Source organism: Serinus canaria, chromosome 1A (genome assembly GCF_022539315.1).
Source record: "Serinus canaria isolate serCan28SL12 chromosome 1A, serCan2020, whole genome shotgun sequence".
Classification (NCBI taxonomy): domain Eukaryota; kingdom Metazoa; phylum Chordata; class Aves; order Passeriformes; family Fringillidae; genus Serinus; species Serinus canaria.
Window position 1 is genome coordinate 61,891,543 of NC_066314.1, and position 22,411 is coordinate 61,913,953.

Sequence of the window (22,411 nt, forward strand, 5' to 3'; positions counted from 1 at the left end):
TTTTTCTTTCCAAAGATCCTCCAATTTTGGTGACCAAAGGCCTGGAGGACACCAGCACCTATGTTGGTGAACGAGTAGAGCTGAGCTGTGAAGTGTCTGAGGATGATGCAAACGTGAAATGGTAAGGCACACTTTGAACTCTACCATGAAAATAAAACCCAGAAACTTTTAATCGTGGGCAAAAATGTGGTCAGCTTTTTCCTAAAACAGTAAACCTGAAAATTGTTAAGAAAATCTCAATAAAACCTTATTCAAAAATGTAGCAACACAAAAAATACCCTTATACATTCCTGGATGAGTTTGTTTAACCTTTTCTAGCGCCTTACAGTCTTGTAGAGTCTCCTCTGGGAGTTTCAATCTGTGGAAGTCTTACTTGCACAGAACTTCCTTTGGAAAAATAAAAATTCTTTCCTTTCCATTAGGTTCAGAAATGGCGTTGAACTTTCCAACGATCCCAAATCTCGGTATCGAATTAAGGTTGAGGGTAAAAAACACACTTTGGTCATAGAGGAAGCTGCCAAAAATGACACTGCAACTTACTCAGTAATGACAACTGGAGGGCAATCAGAAGCCAAGCTTTCAGTTGACTGTGAGTATCATCCACCTTGCTCTCCAATTCCTATGCCACAGTGTGCGGCCACACAGAAATGAACAATTTTCTTGCCTTTCCCTGGGATTTGAAAAGATTTCCATAGCAATTTTTTTGCTGTGAATCTCCAGAATAGTGGAGAAAACTTCCCTTTAGTAACTATTTCCAGCAGCAGGCCATGAACTAGTTCTGCTTGTTAACTTCTTGTCACACCATTAATATGGAAAACAAAGGTACAATGGGTCAAAAAAGTGAATTTTCAGGGGAAGTATCTGCTTTTCTTCAGTCCTTTCAGGTTTTCACAGGAAAGCCATCCTAGGCACAAGCACATGACTGTGTAGTCCTCTAAGCTTTGTTTGTGCAGTACCTCTTCAAAGTGCTTGTGTCTTTAAACAACATTTGTCTGATCCATGCTCTGAAGTTATCTTGCATTGTGCATAAATGTACATTTGTGTTTGTAATACTCTTGCTACTCTTGCTATTTTGTACAAATTGGCACCCTGACCAATTCATGCTCTTTTATTATTACGTTGGAAATTACCCCCCCATGGTTACTGAGCTCCATCATCTTTCTTTAATGCATCTGCTTCTGTGTTCCTAAGTGAGACCTCTGAAGATATCACTTGCACTAGAAGACCAGACTGTGAGGCTGGGACAGGAAATCCACTTGAAGTGTGAGATATCTGAGAATGTGGAAGGGAAATGGTACAAAAATGGGCAGCTGATTGAAGCCAGTGACCGTGTAAAGCTTTACCACAAAGGGAGGTAAGCCTGCTGAGCACTGGCGTGGCTTTTGGTGGAATGACACTGTGGAGTTGTGCCAGTATGTGGGTTACCTCACTAAAAATTATATGCTAATCAAGCCTAACCTCTGTCCCTCAAGTCCCCCCTGTCATTTTAAAAGCCATGTCTCTTTGCTGCCTTTAATCTTATTTTGTAATCTTCTTCTGTGTATTTTGGCTGTGGAGGACAGTAATCAAATCCTGGATCCACCTAAATTCAAGCTATTGATTTTTTCTGCCATTAGTGTTGCTGTTGGTATGGGATATTAAGCAGAAAAATAAAGTTATTGTTAGACATTATTAAAATATACATATTTTAATAATGTATACATACATTATTAAAATATACAATGTAAAATATACTATATATATATAAAATATATCATTCCTTTTCTCTTTCCTTTCTATGCCTCTTTTTCTCACAGCTTCTGTTTGTATCAACTCACAAAGATGGTCCAACAAAAGTCAGAATATTCCCACAATGGGATCACCTGCAGAATTTTTCTTGAACAACCAAATTGCAATTGAATGGCAGCAGCATAGAATCCCTGTGTAAAAGAGATTACACTCCTGTATTTTCCTTGTTCAAACAAACACTATTAGAATTGGTTACTTTATTTGGTGGTTGTCTCAGTAACATTTTGTACAAAGCACACAGTATTTGATCACCTGAACCACCACTAAGCAACAAGCCAAGGAATTTTAGTCAGTAATTTTACTCACTTTCACAGATGTCCTAAAATTCTGGCAGACTTTTCCTTATAGCTTCAAGCAGTCTTCAAAAATAATTTACACAGACTCCTTTCTCAATTCTTTTGTAGAATCCACAGATTTGTTATACCAGTTTCTGCTGTTGATGATGAGGGTGAATACATGTTTGTGCCAGATGCCTACAACATTAATATTCCATGCAAAGTGCATATTGTGGGTAAGTAGACTGCACAGTGACCTGTATAGAACATCTTCCTGTGACCCTTGGAAATTAAAAGCAGTGTGAAATACCCCTGACCACAACCACTTTGTATCCTCTGAGCTGCCATCCACCAGAGGAAACAGACCTGCAGCTTTGGCAAAGTGCAGTTGAACTGCTGGGGGAGTCCTTTGCCTGTGCTCAGGATCTGCTCATAGTTCATGTGCTGGGGGAGCTCCTGGGGGAGGCTTCTTGAGGCTGAGCTCCTAAAGCTAAACCACTGTAAAGAGTTTGTGTAAAAACCTGCTGCTATCCACTTCTCAGATATACACTGCTGTCTTTTAAGAACTGGCTTGCTAACATTGCAAAATGTGATTTGGTAAGAGAGGAATAGAATAAGCACATATTTACCTATTCACTAAAAATATTAAATTCTGTCCAGAGGGGAAAATTGTTCTGCCCAGCTTTGATTCATTCAGCAAAGCAGGAGGCTTGTTAGTGATCCCAGTCCTTCAAACAAAACCAAAACAGGGCATTGGCTATTCCCACAGCAATGCCTCACCAGCCTCTAGCTGCAACCAGCAACTTGGAAGTCGAAAGGAGAGCAGTATAAACAACCAAAGTTTTAGAAAACATGTTTTTTAATTGAACCTGAGAGATGTGGGATATCTGTATTACAAAAAGTATTGGTGGGATTTAGGGAGAATGAAAAGGGAAATGGTACTAGAGGGGAATGACCATTGCTGTATTTCTAATATGTTAAAAAAAGTTGCAAGAGGATATTAATCAGTTGTTCTCCATACACGCAGTGTATAACAGAAAAGGACTGAGGTTTATAAATTTTTAAACTGCAAGGACAGTGAAGGCTGAAGCATGGTTAAATGGGCCATAAAAAAAGCCCAAGATGAAATTCTCAAGAGCCACTTAGAGGAAACCTCTTTCAGAAGTTACCTGAATATACATAATTCTGCCTCAGGGAAACAGTTGTACATTTTTTCATATGGTCTTTTTATTCCAAACTGTCTATGGTGCCATGATTTCTTTTTCATCAGGCAGCTATTTTCTTAAATAGATTTTTCTTCACAACTTTTCTTTAAAACAAAACTCCATTGCTTAAAAATACCAGGAAAATAAAACACAGAGAGTGTTTCTGAGTGTTGCAGACCTGTGCCAGGTCACTGAGCTCTCAGAGCAGCAGCTGAATGTCTAACTTGGAGAAATTCTCCTTTTTCAGATCCTCCTAAACTTCACCTGGATGGTCTTGGGGAAAATAACACCGTGACAGTAGTGGCAGGAAACAAACTACGACTTGAGATCCCCATCACTGGTGAACCACCTCCAAAAGTCTTTTGGAGCAGAGGGGACAAGGTACATTGTCACTGTAGATATTTCTTTAGCTTAACCAGGAGCCTTTTCCTTCAAAAAATAATCTTTGGCCTTTTGAAGAAATTTATTTTAATGGCAGAAAATAAGGGAGAGATGCCCTGTATTTAAAAATGCTCATTGCTCAAAAAAGAAGGGTAAATCAGATAAATAATTTTTATAATTTTTTGGGTCTTTTTAAGGAAAGCCTGAATTTAATAAGGAAAAAAAATGTATGGGTTTACTATAAAAAATAGTAGAGGAGAAGTATATATTGGATGCAGAAGAAATGTTGTGAAAATTTACCAAATGGTTACTTCTTCTATACATTCCATGCCCAGAATGGCTGCCAGGTTTTGGCAGGAAGCAATGATATGGTCTGGTTTTGGAAAATGAATAATAAATACTAATGGAGTTCAAGTCTCAAATGAAACAATTGGCTGGGCAATTGGGGTCTTAAAGCAAAACTTTTGCTTATATCAATCCCTGGCTGTGTAAATACCAAAATAATAGTTTTTCACATTTAAATTTTCATTTTGCAATGTAGAAGCTGGGACATTTTACCACCAGTGCATTAATCAAATTTATCTGGTCCAATCTGTGACCACTATTTTTCAAATATGAATTGTAGTGTCACCACTGTGGTCCTGTCCAAACAGGGAATTATTCCAGGAGAGCTCCTACTCCAAAATCTGTGACAGCATTTGAAATCTGTGAGGAGAAACTACTGGCCATTACAATCACTCTGACCTTTAAAGTGAATTATTTCCTTTTGATCTCACTTTTGTAAGAATCAGCTATTCTTTTTCCATCAAATTAATGATATGTGGTGTTGGCAAAAGTGTGTTCTGCCTCGAAGAAGAAGCCTAGTTCCTCATCCTTTGTGATGCAATGACTTAATTGAGGAGTAAAGAGCTACCATGTTTTGCTTATTTTAGTTATTTTGTCATTTTTCTCATCACTAGGTGACTAAAATGCTGAGGTTTAGTGTGTTTTTTCTTAGAGTTGTTTTAATATTTTTGTTGAAGTGACCAGTACTACTTTCAAATTTTGATTTTTGAGTATTTTGATTCTCAAATCCAGAAAGTATGACTTTTCCCTCTGCTCTCTGTGGTTCCTAGATGGTCACAGACAGTGGAAGAATTCGGGCAGAATCATACCCAGACAGCAGCTGCCTGGTCATTGATGCAGCTGAGAGGGACGATTCAGGGCCTTTCAGAATCACTTTAAAGAATGAGGCTGGAGAGGACACAGCTCTGATCAACATTAAAGTGGTTGGTAAGTCATGTGAAACAGAGCCTGTGAGCCATGTCTTTTATCACTGAGGTAGAGTCTCAGGAAACTTCCATTTTCCTATTTTTCCCCCTTGCCAGGTGTGGAATTGGGACGCAACGGTGCTAAGGCTGGGTGTTACTGAAGGGAGTAGGAGCTGGAAGGGTTTTAAGTAGGAGTTGATTATTGCTGCTGCCAGGGGCCAAACTTCTCTGTTTGCCTCAGGCTGTCCTTACCACTCCTGGCTCTCCACTCTCCCTGGGGCCGTGGCTCTGTCTTGGCACATGCCCTCGAGAGTCTCAAGTGTCAGGACCCTGCAGAAGACCTTGGCATTCATCCATTCCTAACCACCAGCCAGGATCCACTAAATTTCTTTTTCCCCTCTCTCTCTCTCTCCTCATTAGGAATTCCCTTTGCATCTCAAAAACTATTTAGATCTGTTTCTTATTTAACATTTTTAATTTCAACCTATGCAGAAAGAAGAAAGATTTTTTTTTTTAAATAATATTTACTTTGTTTACAACAGATGTTCCTGATCCTCCTCAGGCACCAAATGTGACTGAGGTGGGTGAAGACTGGTGTATAATGACCTGGGAACCTCCAGCAAATGATGGTGGATCACCCATTTTAGGTACATAATTTTGGTGGTTTTTTTTGGTGGTGACTCTAATACAGACAAAAGAAGAAAACACCAAATAGTGGATGCAGCAGGATCAGAGTTTAGCTCAGGCCCTGGAAAGTGGTACTGGGAATATCCAGTAGCTAGAATGTTCTACCTATTCTGACTTTATCAAATGCCTGTTTTTCTAATGCTTTGAGACTTTTCATTTTCTATCTTGTTACATTATGGTGTCCCCTACTTGAAAGACAACATCTTACAAAACCAAACTTGGCATTGTTATTAGCCTGTTTGTGTTGGAAGGAAATTTCAGAAACAATTTAATGGGAATATCTTTTAATACATTGAACCAAGAGGAAAGCCAGAGGGGCCCAGAGGGCAGTAGAACCAGGCCCTTTTCATTCTGAACTAAATACAGCAGTCTTCTAAGTCCAAAAAAAGCTCATATATGGCTATGAAAGCAAATAGGTGATTCTCAAATAGCTTGTGATGAGGAAAATTATCACTGAAGCTAGAAGGGAACACTGAGGTAAAAAATTGTCACTGGGCAGTCAAAAAATAGGCCTTTTATTACTGACCTTTATGTCATCACTTATTATGATAAAATCTTTTCTGGTCAAAAGGATACTTCATTGAGAGGAAAAAGAAACAAAGCTCCAGGTGGATGAGGCTGAATTTTGAACTGTGTAAGGAAACAACTTTTGAGCCAAAGAAAATGATTGAAGGTGTTGCTTATGAGGTCCGTGTGTTTGCTGTCAATGCCATTGGCATGTCCAAGCCAAGCATGCCCTCCAAGTCCTTTGTTCCTTTAGGTAAGTAAGCAAAATCAGAGACAGGTATGCATTTTGAAAATAACCATTCATATGTTATTAAAATCACCTAATTATATAATTCTTTATTAGTGCAACAGCTGGAAGGCTTTGTCATTCCCACGGTGACAGGCTAACTCAGTGGCCTTTTCATATAAAGAAACAGATTTTCAAACTATGGTGACAACCACAAGTCCCTGTAAAAAAAAAAGGTGTCTTGTTCCACAGATCAGCAAAGGAGGAGGAGGAGGAGGGGGAAGGAGGGGGCTGTTACAGCTCCAGCATGCTCCCTTCTTGCCAGAATGTACCTGCTGAGGTAGAATACACTGCTCCCAACTTCTCTGCTCTACCAGCCCCAGCTGCTGGTCCTTCTCTCTCCTCAGCAGGAGGAATTTATCTCTGGGTCAGGCTGTGAGCATGTATGGGATGAGGTAGCTGCTTTCTCCTCGTGTGGTCCTGACTGGGGAAGACATGCCAGGGATGATGGGAAATCCTCCTGGAAGGCAGGATAGCCTGTCACCTGTGATGCTGAACTAGAGAAACACAGACCATGAACACAAACCTTCCATGGTAACACAGTGTGCTGCCTTCTCCCTGCTTGCTTCAGCTGTGACCAGCCCCCCAACTCTGCTGGCAGTGGACAGTGTGACCGACACCTCGGTGACAATGAAGTGGAGGCCCCCGGACCAGATTGGGGCGGCAGGGCTGGATGGCTACGTGGTGGAATACTGCTTTGAAGGAAGTAAGTGAGAGCACCCGGGGTACCTGACTCACAGGGAAAGTGGGTGAGACTTTCTCCATTTTTTCTCTACAGGTATCAGGTGCTCTGGCTGTCAGGCAGAGACTAATCAGGCAGAAAACCTCAAGGAGCAGGGTTTTGTTCAGGCTTCCTTTGGTTTGTATTCCAGACGCCACCCACTGACTGTGGTTTGACATATCTCACACTTGATTTGAAATCCAAATCAAAAGCCATATAATCTGTTGTAATGTGCCAAGTACCATGCTGATAACTCCCCTCTTTCAGATGCTAAATGAGAGTTAGGGCAGTAAAGAGTTCATTGGTGGATGAAGGCATAGGAAATAACAGTTACAAGTGTGCCCCAAAATATATTCAGGTTGGCTGGGTTTTAGGGACAGGAGGTCCTCAGTGTGGTAATCCCTATGTTGACATATGACTAACTTCAAGCGCCAGCTGCCAACGCTGAGGCCAGCCTTTCCAATAGTTCCTGCAGAAGTCATCCAGGCATGCAAAGTCCATGGCTAGATTTTTAATTTCTCCAACATTTCAGTGCAGTTCTGGGGATCTTTAGCTAGGTCAGTCTAAGACAAAAATATATAAGAACTGAAGGAGGAAGATAAAGAGAGTGAATTAACTTTTGAGAGTAAAATAAGAAGGAACAGGGAAATATAAATGATATTTTACAACTAAGAGTCTTTTGGTGATCAAGCAGCAGAAACTTAGTATTTTCCAGCAGATTTTCTTCTGAACTGGCATCAAATTAAGCCTATTTTCAAAAAGTCAAATCCACCAGCACCTGGGTAAGTATCAAACAGCCTGGAATGGTATGTGCAATACCCAGCCTCTGTGGACCAGCAACACCAACTGCAGCAACGTTGTGGATGTGGATGAAGGGCACACAGTTATCTCCAGCTCCACTGCTGTTGCTCTTAACTGTGCTGTAAATCAAGTGAGGGGTTGAACACCTTTTCTTCACAAAGGCATTTATTGCAATGAAAGCTTTCCATGAGCACAGTCTGTAGCCTGGAGACAAGAGGCAGAGGACAGAACGTGTCATTCATGCTGTCACATGTTTCAGATTCAGAGAATCCAGGAAAACAGTAGGTCATAAGCGTGGCCAGGTGTACACTCAGCTCTCTCTCAGGAGAGTGGGAGAGGCTGTGAAGAACCACCACTGGCTTTTCTCAGGAGCACTCAGCATCTGGTAGTATTGAGAGGAATATCTTTAAGGAGCAGGACTGCAAGGAGCTCCGAGACCCGGAGGAGCGTACCTGAAGGCAGACACAGCTGGAATGGTAGGAAGGGTTTTCCTTGTCTTTTGGGAGGGAGCTGTGGGAACAGCTCAGAGCGAGTAAGCATGCAGTCATCCATCAAGGCACAGTGTTCTGACTTTGTTTCCACTGCACAGGCCAGCTGTAGGGGAATATTAAGGGGACTGTCAATGTGAGGAGTTCGGTGTGTGCTGTATGTTATGCTCTGTGTAGCACTGGGTAGGATGGAAGGGAAAAGTTAAAAGTGCTTGACATTAGAGTATGTGATATCCAAATCAAGTGATAAGAGAGGATGAGAAATACAGACAGGTTAATTCAAAGTATGGCTTTGGAAAGGAATCTTTGAAATCTGTCTTTAAAGGGATGTTAGACAGAAGAACATTGTATACTTGTTAAATGGAACAAATTCTTTACTTTTTTTTCCAGATAGGTTTTAAACACATGAAGATACAACAAAATGGCAGCCAAGTCTGTCATTTTACTGTTACCCACCTCAGTTAAAATACAATGTATTTTACATAGTTTTGAGTGTTTATGTATATCTATATATACTTCCTATATATGCATATACATCTATATATACACAATTGACATTATGTATATATGTTATGAAAATGCTTAGGAAGAAGCAAGATAAGTAGAAAATGCCAATTTTAAAATGCCAATTTTAAAATATCAATTTTAACAGTCATGTTATTGGATTATTCATTTTTTTTCTCTCTGTTCCCTTGTTTTTTCCTCTTTTGCAATATCTTAGTGCCTCTTTTTTCTCAGCCCCATTCTACCTCAAACTAATTTTTTCTGTAATAATAATTTTTTCTGTTTAATAACTCTTTTTAATTTCAAGATACTTTTTATGACTGTCTATATTCATTCTGCTGCTTTTTTCTCTTAGTTATCTGTTTGTAAACTCTTCTGTATTTACATTCTCCATTCTTTCATTGTTGTCACTGAAGTAGTTTTTTCAAGAGGGCTTTTAAGAGTCTTCCTTAATATAGCAATCATTAGGATAAATCACAAGCTGACAGTAGGAAGACAAAAAAGATATAAAGATAATTTAGAAGAATAATGTATCATAAACATTGGTTTGACTTTGGAAACCTGCTATTTCCCTTTAGTCAGAACCACATAACTTGATCAACATGGTGGATTCTTGGAGTCCTTAACTATGTACACTCCATGCATGGTCCTGAACTGGACTCTCATCATGAGTATCCTGACCAGCACTGCATAGCTGTGAATGACACGAATATAGAACATATAGGTGTATATATATATATATATATAGAGAGAGAGAGAGAGAGAACTCCCCAGGACTAGTTTGCAATACCCAGCTCTGGCCCCCTTGCTGTGGAGATGTAGAGCAGACCAAATCCTGTTGACCCAGGAGAAGTCAGTCCCTAGGAAAGTGCTGCTGACTGGTTTTGGGGGCATTTGAAGGGCAGCCTGGGGAGCACAGCCTGAGTGTTCCTCGTGACAATATGTTTATCTGCTTGTATCAGGCTGTTGTACCTGCAGATGATCTGTTTTATAGCCAGTAAATAAGTACTTCAGAGAGTTTCTGTTGGCTGAGACCTCTGCCGGTGTACTCATCCAGGACCATGCAAAAATACTAGAATAGTATTTTTATTATCCTGAAAATAGCCAGCTCCAGGATTACAGGAAATCCAGGGCAGTGATAACTTTGTTCAGGAAATAAAGCCTTAGGGTTTACATCATATCTGTCATCATCCATGGGTCTGGTCTTCTTTAATCTTCTATCTATGTTACCTGTAGCTAAATGTGTTCTCTTCCTCTGTTTCCTCCAAGTTTTTTTCCAAGACCTCTTTTTTTTCTGTCTCTCTTACTCAGAATTTATCTCTGATTTTCTTATCTCTTCTACGATGTGTTTTCTTCTCCTTCTACACTTTCTCTCATCATCATTTTGTTTCATTTCTCTCTTCCAAGTGTTCCTTTCGTCTCTTTCTTTTCATATTTCTAGGGCTATTCTGGGGCCCAAAACACTCATAGAACTTTATATCCTCCTCTTCTTTCATCCTTTATCTTTCCTGTGGGCATCACATAAAATTGTTCTGTGATCTAGATGCCCTCTTTCCATCTCTTTTCTCCCTGCAGTCTCCCTAAATATGGGTTCTCTAAATCTGTAAAGCCCAGCATCTATCTTTGCATACTTACTAACAGGAATTGCTAACCACTGACAAAATGCTCCATCTGTGTGAAAGTGGGTGTCTCTGATTAATTTTAAAGATGGATTCTCTCAAGGTATATCGACAGATCTGTCTGAGGAATTGGGGGAGCCACCTTTTAACCTGGAAGGTACAGTATTCCACAAAGGATATAAGTCTTCTTTAATGAAAGAAAAACTCTCTTCATAAAAGTAAAGATAAATTCTTGACAGTGAATTTTAGGGGCAACAGTCTATGGAATTTTCTGTAGTACAGTTGTAAGGGGAGGGGGAGATACTCGGGAAACAGTCATTGATTGAAATCCTTTTCTGCTTGAAGCTTGAAGGAAAACTGAATTCCTAAAAGCAAGACACTCAGTTAAGAAAATGTGCCACAGCACTATGCTCTAGTTCTGCAGGGCTCTCCAGTTCATAAGAGTTCTCTGTCTTCTGTGCCCATTTCATAGTGCTAGCTTTACATGGTGGGGGAAGTATTGATCCTGACTTGCTAGTTCATAAACCTGGCTCCTGTGCCCAGGTGCCAGCAGTGTCAGGGCAGTCTGTGCTGGGAGGACAGGGTGGGTAAGAAAGTATGGTTTGTAATGGAAGCTGTTTGAAAGACTGTCCTCTTGTCATCACTCTATGAATTTTGTGTGACCACCTGGGGGTAGGATTAAAAATCCCAGAATGCTGTAAGTATGTGAATAATTCTGACACAGCCTTCCTTTTTTAAAGGCATGAGGAGGGATGGCATTTCATTGCAATGTGTAAATATTCTGTGTTTCTTTTACTTCTCAGTTATACTTTCAAAAGTACCCAGTACTGGTTGAAATTAATTGCAAAACCCATTTCTCTTCAAGGAAGCTGTTAAAGCAATGATGACTGCTTTTGCAAATACAGTCTTGCAAATACATTCTTCAGTAAAACAAATCCCCCTTGTTTTATTCTAGCTGAATTTAAAAATCTAACCATTTTTTCTCTCTGGTACACTTAAATTATAGACATATTCTAATAACATTTGTATAATTATATAAATATATGAATATACAAATACATAATCAGCAGAAAGCCTTTAGGATTTGGAACATTCTTCCTACGTCTGAAAATGAATCTACATTGTGTTTCAGCATAATTAGAAAAACAAAATAGAATTGTCCATTAGAACCTAACAAATCTATAACTGTTCTGTAATTTTCCTTGTCCATGCTGTGGATGTATTTATAATTCCCTGTTCTTTGGATTTGTCCTCCTCCCCTCACTTCCCTAAACCAGCTGATGAATGGATTGTGGCTAACCCAGAGCTGACAGACAAAACAAAGTTTACCATCAATGGCCTTCCAACTGGCTCAAAAATCCTTGTGAGAGTAAAAGCTGTGAATGCTGCTGGTGAAAGTGAGCCCAAGTACCACCCACAGCCTATTTTAGTCAAGGAAGTGATAGGTAAGATCCTGCTGCCTACACTTACTCACAAATGCACCCTGTTTCCATACTAAGGCCTGGGGGTTTTTAAGGCTAATATTTACTTGTTATTGTTAACTGATGACATGGCCTTAGAAAGCCATTTGTGTAGTGGCTAGAAATCATGAAACCATCTTTGACTAATTCATAATTTTCTTTCATTTCTGAGCCTTTATTTCTTGGTTTTTCAGGACATTTTTTCTGCAGAACTTGACCTTGATGGTACTTTTTTTAAGTTCCTCTAAGCTTCCCACCTAGTCCTACCATTGTAGCATTTGGTGTTATAAAAGCTGATGGTGTCCTAAATGCAACGCTGGGGGACCAAGAAATTTAAGACACCTCACTCATTAGTCACTTCTGAGAATTTTAGACCACAGTGTCTCCTTTTTATACTGATGCACACCAGTGCTGTCTCAGTTAGAAAGGAAGAAAAGTGCTTAACACAAGCTTTTGTTTTGTTCAGAACCTCCAAAGATTCGTCTGCCAAGACATTTGAAACAAACCTATACTCGAAGAGTTGGAGAAACTGTGAATCTTGTTATTCCTTTCCAGGTAAGAACTAAAAATACTGGTCAAAAAATTATTTTTACTTTTTTTTTTTTACTTTTTAAGTTTTTGTAATATTTCTGCTTTTTACCTGATTTCTCTGTAACTTTGGCCAGTCAGCTAACTTAGGCACATGAGGAAGTACTCTGAAGTAAGAGGTGCTTGAAAGTTTTTGGTTCAACATCTCAGACAAATTATGTTCAGCCAAGTAATGAATTGGGTAACTCAGTCAGACCGATTGGTCATCTGTCATCCAAAGGACACTTACAAATCTTCACAGTAGATGTTGCACGTGAGACAATTGCACAATCCAAAGGGGTTGCACTGGAAGCAGTTAAATATGGGTATCAAGAGTGGAACAGTAGCATTTTATAACTTCCTTGTCATGAGAGAGGAAACATGAGGGGAAGAGCAGGCGGACTACAGCTGTTAAATCCTTGAGATCACAACTGTAATATGACTATTACTAAAATATGTAACCTGCTTTCCCACAGCACCATGTAAACCTTCATTCCCATACCTTTTAAACAGCACCAGCCTCTCTCCTTGCAGGGTCCTTCTTCTGAGTAAATGAATTATGGCAGAGCTCATTTCTATTTCATGTGTGCACATTTTAAGATACTGGATGGGCATAACTTCACAGAGGCTGTTAAAACCCTCATAAAAGCTTGATCAGCAATACACTGCAAGATATATATTTCATTTGAGAAAGTTAAGGAATATTTTATGGTTATTCTCTAAGATAAGGTGTTCAAAATAGTGTGAGATTATCATTTTCAGACGGCACCTGCAAACTGTTTGCCTGTGGAAGGCAAAACCCACAGCAAAGCCGGTGAAATTCACTCTACTTTAAGTACCTATATTGGGCACTTAGAGACACAAAAAATGGCCTACAAAAGAGATCAATCCTTCCTAGCAGCTATTACAACATCCTTTGTAATGAAAGAAGAGAGCTTAGGATCCCTGGAGGCTGAATCTATTACTTTCCTCTTTCACTGGCAGTGTAGAGAATGTAAGCATTTCCAGAGAGTGAAATACTTTGTTCTATATTTTCTGTGGGTTATTTTCTCTCCCTTTTCTTTCAGAAAACTGGAAATTATTTGTCAACTTAGCCAGAGAAATAATCATCCAATACAGTGAGAAATTGCAAATATTTTCAGTCTCCTGAGCAAAAGAAAAAAAGGAAAGAAAGTTACATTTTAGGTGAATTGGTATGATTGCATCTCTGAATGGTGTATAATTCTAAAAATATTTCTGTTTCTTTCAGGACAGTTTTTACTTCCTGTTTGGGAAAAAAAAGGGAATTAAACCTGTTTCCTTCTCTTCCCTTTTCTCTCCCAAAAAAATCATACCAAAATTGTTTCCTGGCTCCTTGCAGGGAAAACCAAGGGCAAAAGTATCGTGGGAGAAGAACGGCGCTCCGATCGACAAGAACGACATCAACATCCGCAACACGGAGCAGGACACCATCATCTTCATCAGGAAGGCAGAGCGGGGCCACTCCGGAGAGTACGACATGAAGGTGGAGGTGGAGAACCTGGTGGACAAAGCCACCATAGACATTCAGATCGTTGGTATGTTTGGAGAAATGGAAATGGATCCGGCTGTTCCAAGGCCACGGGAAAATGGGAATGCTGACGTCTTTCTTGGCAGGGATTTCTCTCCACGTTCTATTACTTGGCTGTAGATTTGGGGTCTCTCAGGAAACCCCCACATACCATAGCATTGTTGGAATGTGTCAGTCTCTTTTTTTCTCTATTAAGCCCCTCATGTTCTTGTCTATCCAGGGTGCAAGATTTTTCCTGTTGAGTGGCACCCATAGACAGAAATGGTAGCAAATTCAGAGTAAGTTTGTCACAAATGCAGTGTGGAAGAAATCCTAAATGCTGAAAGTAGGAAAGGCAGGCAAGAAAACACATTTCTTTTTCATTTTTACCATCCATTCCAATACATAATAGGCAAAACTGGCAGCACAACTTTATTTAATTTATTGTAATTCTGACATGTCTTCACTTTGGAAAGTTTTATTTTGCAAGCACATCTTTCTTTTGACCTTTTTCTTTTTTCTTTTTTTTTTTTTTCCTGTATGAAAGAGAGAGTAATCAAACTAATTGGAAGATGTGTGTGGGGAAAAGATAGAGAAAGCAAACAGTAGAATATGTCATATTTTTGTTGCAGATCGCCCAGGCCCACCAGAGGTTGTGACTATTGAGGATGTCTGGGGAGAGAATGTGAATTTATCATGGAAGCCACCAAAAGATGATGGCAATGCTGCCATTACTGGGTACACTATTCAAAAAGCAGATAAGAAGAGTATGGTAAGTAATAAGGAGATGTTAAAAGCTGGATGTACTCATGAATTCTCCCTTTTAAAAACAAAAAGCTTCACATGTCTAAAAGGATGTAGGTGGACAAACCACTGATTTATCAGCATTCGAAAAATCTCTGCAGAACCCTCTAAAAGCTCTAAAAATCTCTTCTTCACTAAGCCTAGAAGTGGAAATATTTTCAAATTATTCCAAAGAGGAGGGCTAAAAATGGGAAGGATAGGTGGATTTGAGAGAAGTAATTCTGCATTTTTACTTTGCCTCAGGAGAGAAAATAAAACCTTAAAATATTAATTCTGAATTCCATAGGCTGCTACCAGAACAAAAGTGTTCCATTGCTGCTGTTTTCAAACCTGCAATGTCATGCTGTGTAAGTCATTGTCACTCCTTTACTACCCATGGCAAAACAGTTCACAGGTACTTCTGTAACCACTCTGAGATTTACAGATGAAAAGTGCAATACAGAAATATTTGTTATTTTCATTAAACTAACAAAAATTTTAACCAAAAAAAAAAATAAACTGTACTAACAAAAGTACAGTACTTTATTAAAAGACAGTAGTCAGATTCCCAGATTTAACCTTTACTGCAAATTTAAATACTGGAAATCTAGGGCAATATTTAGGGAGCTGACTTCTCCAAGAAAATCTTTTGCTGTCCTCTCCTATCCCCCACATTATTATGTTGATCTCCATCATGGTCTGATCAATTCATTCTTCCTATGCCACTATTCCACTATTTTCCTTCCCATCTTTTTTTTTTTTTTTTTTTTTTTTTCCCTTCTCTTGAGACTGTAAGAAGATATGGTCTCTGGTACAGTGATCAGAACAATGTCCCTTCTAAATTACTGTGATAAGGAGAAAGTAACAACAGCCAGCCGCATCTAGGGTTCAGTGTGAAATGGATCATTCAGGTCACTTTCCTTACTGTATCTGTGGTGGTGCATTTTGCAATTCTGGCACAGCTGGTCTTCTACAAAAAAACTGTTTTCCCAAAGGAACTTTGGCTCTTAAAGCTGACCAAATATGAATGCAAACTGTGGTACAGGGAACTCAGCACAAGTTCATCTTTAGAAAAGCAAGAAAACTATTTAGGGCAGAGTAAAGAAAAGCAAAAACATTGCTGTGGTCATATTGCACTTTATATTAATTGCATTTTTAGCATTAACTTCCATCTCAGATGGTTGTTTAGGTATTGTGTAATTGGACAGAATTCACACGTCCTCTTACCGCTGCAAGACTAAAGCACTAAAACCCACTTGCCCATCTTGGCCTGTAGATATCAGAGGACCACAAGCACAGAAGAACATTTCTCATGAACACTCAGCCTGTGACAGAGAGGGCAGATTAGTGCAGTGGCCTCTTGTGAGTGCATATTACTGCAGAACAGCACATGCTACTGCCTTCCCCACAGGAATGCAGTTTTGTTCTCTGCAACTCTACTTTCTCTGTCAGCAGCGTGGATTAGGAATGAGGGAGCCTGCCTTGCTCACACAGCACAACCTTTGTAAGACTGCAGTTCCTGAAATGAACCCTTCCAGCTGCCAGTGTAACAATTCAGTAGGGTTCACCTTCCATTCGACCATCACTGCTCAGCAGTGCAGCACTGCTGCACTGCCATCATCCCCCATTTCACTATTAATTGTTGTTAGCTGCATTCTCCTCAAAGAAGAACCTGCTTGATGATCCTTCCAGTGGGTGTCTGGGGATGTTCAGGGTGCTGGGGAGAGCTCACCCTGTGTGTCTGTGTGTCTGTCCTTTCAGGAGTGGTTCACGGTGATCGAGCACTACCACCGCACCAGCGCCACCATCAACGAGCTGGTCATAGGCAACGAGTACTACTTCAGGGTCTTTGCTGAGAACATGTGCGGCCTCAGCGAGGATGCAACCATGACCAAAGAGAGTGCTCTGATTGCCAAGGATGGTTAGTTAATTATCCATGCCTCATCAAGGGGGATGGGGGTGCTCAGAGGCTGGAAGGTGGCTCGAGGTAAAGGCCGTGTCTCTAAGGCGTTCAGAGGCACTCCCTGCCCTAAGGCCAGGTCCAACAGCAAGGGCATTTCCTATTCAGATCTCTTGGCTTGCCCACATAGCTCATAGTCACTGTTTTTAATCAGGAGTGGGACATTTCTCCCAAGATCTGACATTTTCTATGGTCTTGGATCTCAGACTCACGTCACCACTGGCACATATGCATTGGCAAGAGCAGGAGAGGAGTAAAGCAGCTGCTCTGTTAGAAGTAGTGGGTCACTGCCCTCCTCTGGAGACTTGGCTGCACCAGCTGTGCAGGCACTCCCTCCACTTCAGGCAGGATCCAACAGAAAAGCATAGCTCCTGCTTCACATCTCTTGAAGGTGGGTTTAGGCAAAATCTGGTTCTGCAGCCAAAATCCTGACATTTCAGAAGATATCAGCTGGAAATGGCACTGTAAATTTAAAAACTAAAAAACTTTCCTATGGAAAGGAGATTCTAAAAACAAATAGCTTACAGGACGAAAACCAAAGCAGTTTGCCTGAAAGAAAAGAATACATAACATGCCATGCAGAGGATAGACAGCCTGTACAACCCACACAGCCAGAATGAAAGAGTCATGAACAAGAGAATGGCTCTAGGAATTCTTCTGGAGTCATGAACAAGAGAATGGTTCTAGGAATTCTTTCTCAGCACTGCCTACTTGCCCTTCTCATGAGAGCAAGTATCAGGCCTAAGCTGCACAGAAGTCAGTATGGGAGTTTGGATCAGCTTTCAGTAAAGCAAAGCTGCATAATGATACCTGTGCACAGGAATAGATGTCTATCTGTCCAGCCACTTTAAATGCCAGCTGAATGTGTGGCTGAAAAGGATTTGTTGGTGGTAATCTCCATTGCAGAGTGGACATAAACTGGCAGTGAGAAAATACATTTTACTACCATGTTTTCCTTGTTCAGAAACTGCATCCATTCACTGTAGTGTCAGTGCACTGTTTGAAGCAGAAAGAAAAATTGATTTTTCAATTTTCTTTCTTTCTTTCAAACAGGGACAGTTTACAATCTGAACAAACTGCAAAAAATAATTGGCAGCAGAGTGAAGAAGGCTTGCCAAAGACAGGCATCCTGCAGTACACGGGTCAGGATCCATCCTGCTCTGTTGCATGCAGGGCATGCAGGCACAGACACGGAATGAACCTGTATTGTTTTGTGTACCACCTGCACAGGAAACAAAGAGAAGCTCTCAGACACCAATGCCATAGCATGGTCAGGGGCTGTAGTCACTGTGCAGACCCACCTCCAGCCTCCCCTGCAAGTGCAGCTACCGGAGTCATGTTGGTACCTAAAGCAGTGCAGATCAGAACTGACTTTCTGTAGCCATTTAATCTGCTTGGGTGTTTAGCTGCCTGCCAAGGCTCTTTTTATAAATGTTCATTTATACACATTTTCCCTTCACAGGTAAAGTGTACAAATACCCAGTTTACGATGACTTTGACTTCAGCGAGCGGCCGCTGTTCACGCAGCCCCTGGTGAACACGTTTGCTGTGGCTGGTTACAATGCCACCCTGAACTGCAGCGTCCGGGGCAACCCCAAGGTACAGCACAGCTCTGACAGCAGTGCTTAAAACACCAGAGTTTACCTGACAGTGAAAATGGCATGCAACCTTTACCATTTAACTCATGAGCCAGGCTGAAGGCAAACAGACAGGTGTGGGTTCTAAAGAATGCAAAAATAAAGGAGCTGCTTACCTGTGCTACAGGCACTACAATAGTTGATGCACAGATAACTCAGTGAAGGGGCAGAACCTCAGGAAAAGGCTGGGCTTTGCTGGGACTCTCACTGACAGCATCTGTACAGTTAATATAGCAGTAAAACTTGTTACTGAAAGCCATAATTATTCTATAAAGAGCTAATTATTTTCTAAGTAAGCACATTGCAGCAATGCTCTGGGTGCCATGCTGTTTCTCAGACCCACTGCACGATGTGTCTTGCACTTTCTTTTGAATTGTGTCTTTTTGAGATCTTTTTTTTTCTGGTGTGAGAAACTGAACTGGCGCAGTAAAATGAGAAATCCAGTGTGCTGTTCACCCTTCACCTCCACAGTTTCTGACTGTGCAAATTACTGTGGAAAAATATGTTTTTCCTATTGACTTAGAGCAATTGGATGTCAAAAGCTAATCATCAGATGTTTGCTATCATTACACAGTTCTTGTATTGATAACAGGCTTGTACTTATGACTAATTAGCTGATAAGAGCTGCACTGAAAAAAAGTGCTAAAAACTAGATGATGCAGTCAATGCTTATCTTTGAGTTTAGATTTACAGTTTCCTTTCTATCACTACTTAATCGATTTTTTATCATTTCTTGACTACTCAGCTTTAACTGAACACCACAAAATAGGGGATAAAATATTTCAGTTCACAGGTTTGTGCATTTGAGCTTTCTTTTTTTGTTGTTGTTGTTTGGTTGCTTGGTTGTTGTTGTCGTTGTTTTTTCTTACCACAGCCCAAAATAACGTGGATGAAAAACAAAGTGCTGATAATGAATGACCCAAGGTACAGGATGTTCAGCAACCAAGGTGTGTGTACCTTGGAGATCCGCAAGCCCAGCCCCTACGACGGAGGCACTTACACCTGCCGAGCAGTCAACGAGCTGGGAGAGGCAGAGGTGGACTGCAAACTGGAAGTAAGAGGTAAGGGCTTCAGAACATTGCAAACACCCTCTTTGCCTGAGCACTGCCTACAGAGCTGAAAGGATGCAAGGCAAGTGCAAAAGGCAGTTCAGCTTTCCTGGATTAAATCAGTAGCTCTGTTAGGACAAAATAATACTGGTTGCTTTCTTTTGTTCTGTTTCCATTAATGGAAAGTTTTTGTGAATTTCACGTAGTTTGGAATTAACTGGGATACCATGAATGGCAACAGGACTTGGATAGGATGACTAATGAATAATCTCAGGACTATATTTTTCAGAAACTTACTTCCTAGGAAAAGATAGGGTCATATTTCACTGAACTAATTCCTACCAAAGGCTTAGTTTCAACTGCGGAATAACCTGTTTCTCAAAAAATTATTCTGAGGTTATAAGTAAGGAAAGCTGCCTAAAGACAGCTGATAGGAAGTGTCTAACAAAGGAATTCAGAGGTTATTTAGCTGACATCATTATGGCTTTAATTACATTACTGCCATCATGCTAGTCTATAATGAAAACCACATTTAATATTTTTTAAATTATTGCATTGTGTTTATTTTGCATTTCAGTTTCCATTTTCTGTATTTTCTGACATATCTTGTCCCACAGCTCAGATTTGCCAGCAAGCAGACATTTCAATAAATGTTTCATCTATGCTAAGTTGAACACTTAAATAATGTAATGAAAATAAGAATAATGCTTTTCTTAGTTTTTGTTTTTTTTATTTTTAAGACACTGTCTTTAAAAGGCTATGTCCTCATCATGGAAGTAAGATCGCTTTCTTTAATCACAAGCAAACTTTCTATTTCACAGCATAACAGAAGACCTCAACACCTGAGAAAGTTACTTTTCTAATTTTTTTATACTGAAAAGCCAAGTTATGTTGTTAAGTAAACACAGCAGCTGAAGCTTAGCAAACCAGGATAGGCTCAGCATCTGCTTTAGGCAAATATAGCAAATTACTCTTAAACAGCCAGAGTGCGAAGACATCATTACACCTTATTTCTCTCTTCTACTGACTTACATGTTGATTTATCACCCTCTTAAGTTTCCCAGCCTGTTTGTTCATTTAGGAGGGCTCCCGAGATGACTGCTCACCATGCTGCTGCAGAGCAGAGACCTGCGGATTTCTGACTCACTGGAAATGAATTGCAGTGTGTGTGTGTGTTTGTTTTCATATGTACAGCTTTAAACCAGTTCAGCTTTATTCCAGCAAGTCAGACTACCAACATCTGGATTTGAAAGACGATGAGATAGAATTGAATGTTATTTAAATAAGAATAACAGGCTCAAGGCTTTGATGCCTATCTGGTGGACACACAAGCTACAGTGCTATTACTACAGATAGTAGGTTTGACTTACTAGTAAGTCCTTCTAGAGAGCTCTGAGCCATGCAAGAGTATTGTAGCAAGCTCTGTTTCCTTATGCTGGCTAGAATTACTTTTAGCCATCCATCTCTGACGTACTGGAGAACCTAAATTTATTGTGCCTATATAAATGTTCAGCCCCAAAAGTATCTGAACAGCCTAGGATTTCAGAGTGTGCATAATTTTGGAATATTCTGGCTACGAATATTATCAGTTTTCTACAATTTTCTACATTTTAGCCATTTTCTTACACTATTTTAGGTGCAAAATTAACCCCCCTAGTTGTTGCTAAAGGTAATGCTCATTTCCTGAAAATGTTTTAGTGATACATATAAGCACAATTAAAATAATAAAAAATTATTCTGTCCTCATAAGAGGTTTTTCATGTACTGATGATATTTCAGACATACAATCTTTTGTTCTTTGGTTTTAAGTTTTGCTGAGTGAATTTAAAGATGGAAGTTACATGACCTACTCAGTACAATTGCACATTTAGTGGCTTTTTTTTGTAAATGTGTTCGTGTAAAAAGTCATGTCATAGATTACTCTTTCTCATCTATATTGAAAGATAATAACATATGCAGAATCTCATTACAAAAAATACTGTATATATCTTTTGAGTTTGTTGAAGTAAATCCCTAAATTTGGCTCTAAATCTCCCATTACAAGCATTAAAAACTGATTCCTTATCAGCTTCACTGAGGTTGATGAAAAGAATTAGATAAGGTGCTGTGCTTCTTTTATCATGGAAAAAACAGCTTTGGAGAACCTTTATCTTAGAAGTGAAATAAAGGTTGGTGATCACTCTAATAATGGGTTGTTGATAGCAAAGTTGCTGTATAAAAAATTTTATTTTTAGAAGGTGTTAAGATCAACTGGGAAAAATTGCAAATGCGAATAAATAAATACCACTATAAATATTCTAATTCTGCAGTGATCTATCATGGAGTAATTAACCCAGGAGAACCACTCAGCTTGGCGGGGGATAATCAGGTTTACAATGCGCGTACTCCTCTGGACATTCCATTTCATTCCCACCCTCTCTTTCCACATGCAAATGCCTTTTCTGCATGCCAAGTGTGTATTTCTTTGCTTTTTTAGATTAAACTAGCTAGAGTCTCATGGCATACATTGTCTATGTCACATGAGCAAAGAAGGCCAAATTAATCAAGATGATATCCAACCATGGGTATTTAATATCAGAATTACTGAGGTTGTAGACACATTTCATAAAAGTACATGTATCTATAAAGAATTTATTTAATGACTGTGAATATATTTGACCACAACACTTAGATCTTTCCAACAGAAAGAAATATGCATTTCAAATAAACCAGCTCTCAATTACTTTGTAGAATTATTGAAAGACCAGAAGTATCATAAAGTCATTTGCTGCACTTTAAAGGCATTCTTTATTGCACATTACTTTTTGATTACAAATTAGTGCTCAGAATGATAATCTGTTAAGTTCATGCCTGAACTTAACCTACCAATTTTAAGGATAAAATCTTGATTCAATTACTTATAAGCAGAAAATTTT

At 39.6% G+C, this 22,411-nt stretch overlaps 1 protein-coding gene across 6 annotated transcripts in view; it reads left to right on the forward strand.

Moving 5' to 3' along the window:
* The window catches only part of MYBPC1 (myosin binding protein C1), a 70,077-nt gene that overhangs the window by 44,071 nt on the left and 3,595 nt on the right, over positions 1–22,411 (forward strand). For 4 of the 6 annotated variants that reach the window (XM_030238598.2, XM_050970035.1, XM_050970037.1 and 1 more), the window contains 16 exons: positions 16–121; positions 423–589; positions 1,192–1,354; positions 2,193–2,299; positions 3,516–3,649; positions 4,765–4,921; positions 5,442–5,546; positions 6,158–6,346; positions 6,951–7,085; positions 11,790–11,957; positions 12,439–12,527; positions 13,900–14,095; positions 14,700–14,839; positions 16,612–16,771; positions 18,273–18,409; positions 19,322–19,508. In XM_030238598.2, the coding sequence (XP_030094458.1) occupies positions 16–121; positions 423–589; positions 1,192–1,354; positions 2,193–2,299; positions 3,516–3,649; positions 4,765–4,921; positions 5,442–5,546; positions 6,158–6,346; positions 6,951–7,085; positions 11,790–11,957; positions 12,439–12,527; positions 13,900–14,095; positions 14,700–14,839; positions 16,612–16,771; positions 18,273–18,409; positions 19,322–19,508 (2,340 nt within the window). Of the gene's footprint in view, positions 1–15; positions 122–422; positions 590–1,191; positions 1,355–2,192; positions 2,300–3,515; positions 3,650–4,764; positions 4,922–5,441; positions 5,547–6,157; positions 6,347–6,950; positions 7,086–7,157; positions 7,239–10,600; positions 10,670–11,789; positions 11,958–12,438; positions 12,528–13,899; positions 14,096–14,699; positions 14,840–16,611; positions 16,772–18,272; positions 18,410–19,321; positions 19,509–21,805; positions 21,865–22,411 lie in introns of all 6 variants that reach the window. The other 2 variants (XM_050970038.1, XM_030238600.2) reach the window with 2 other exon arrangements.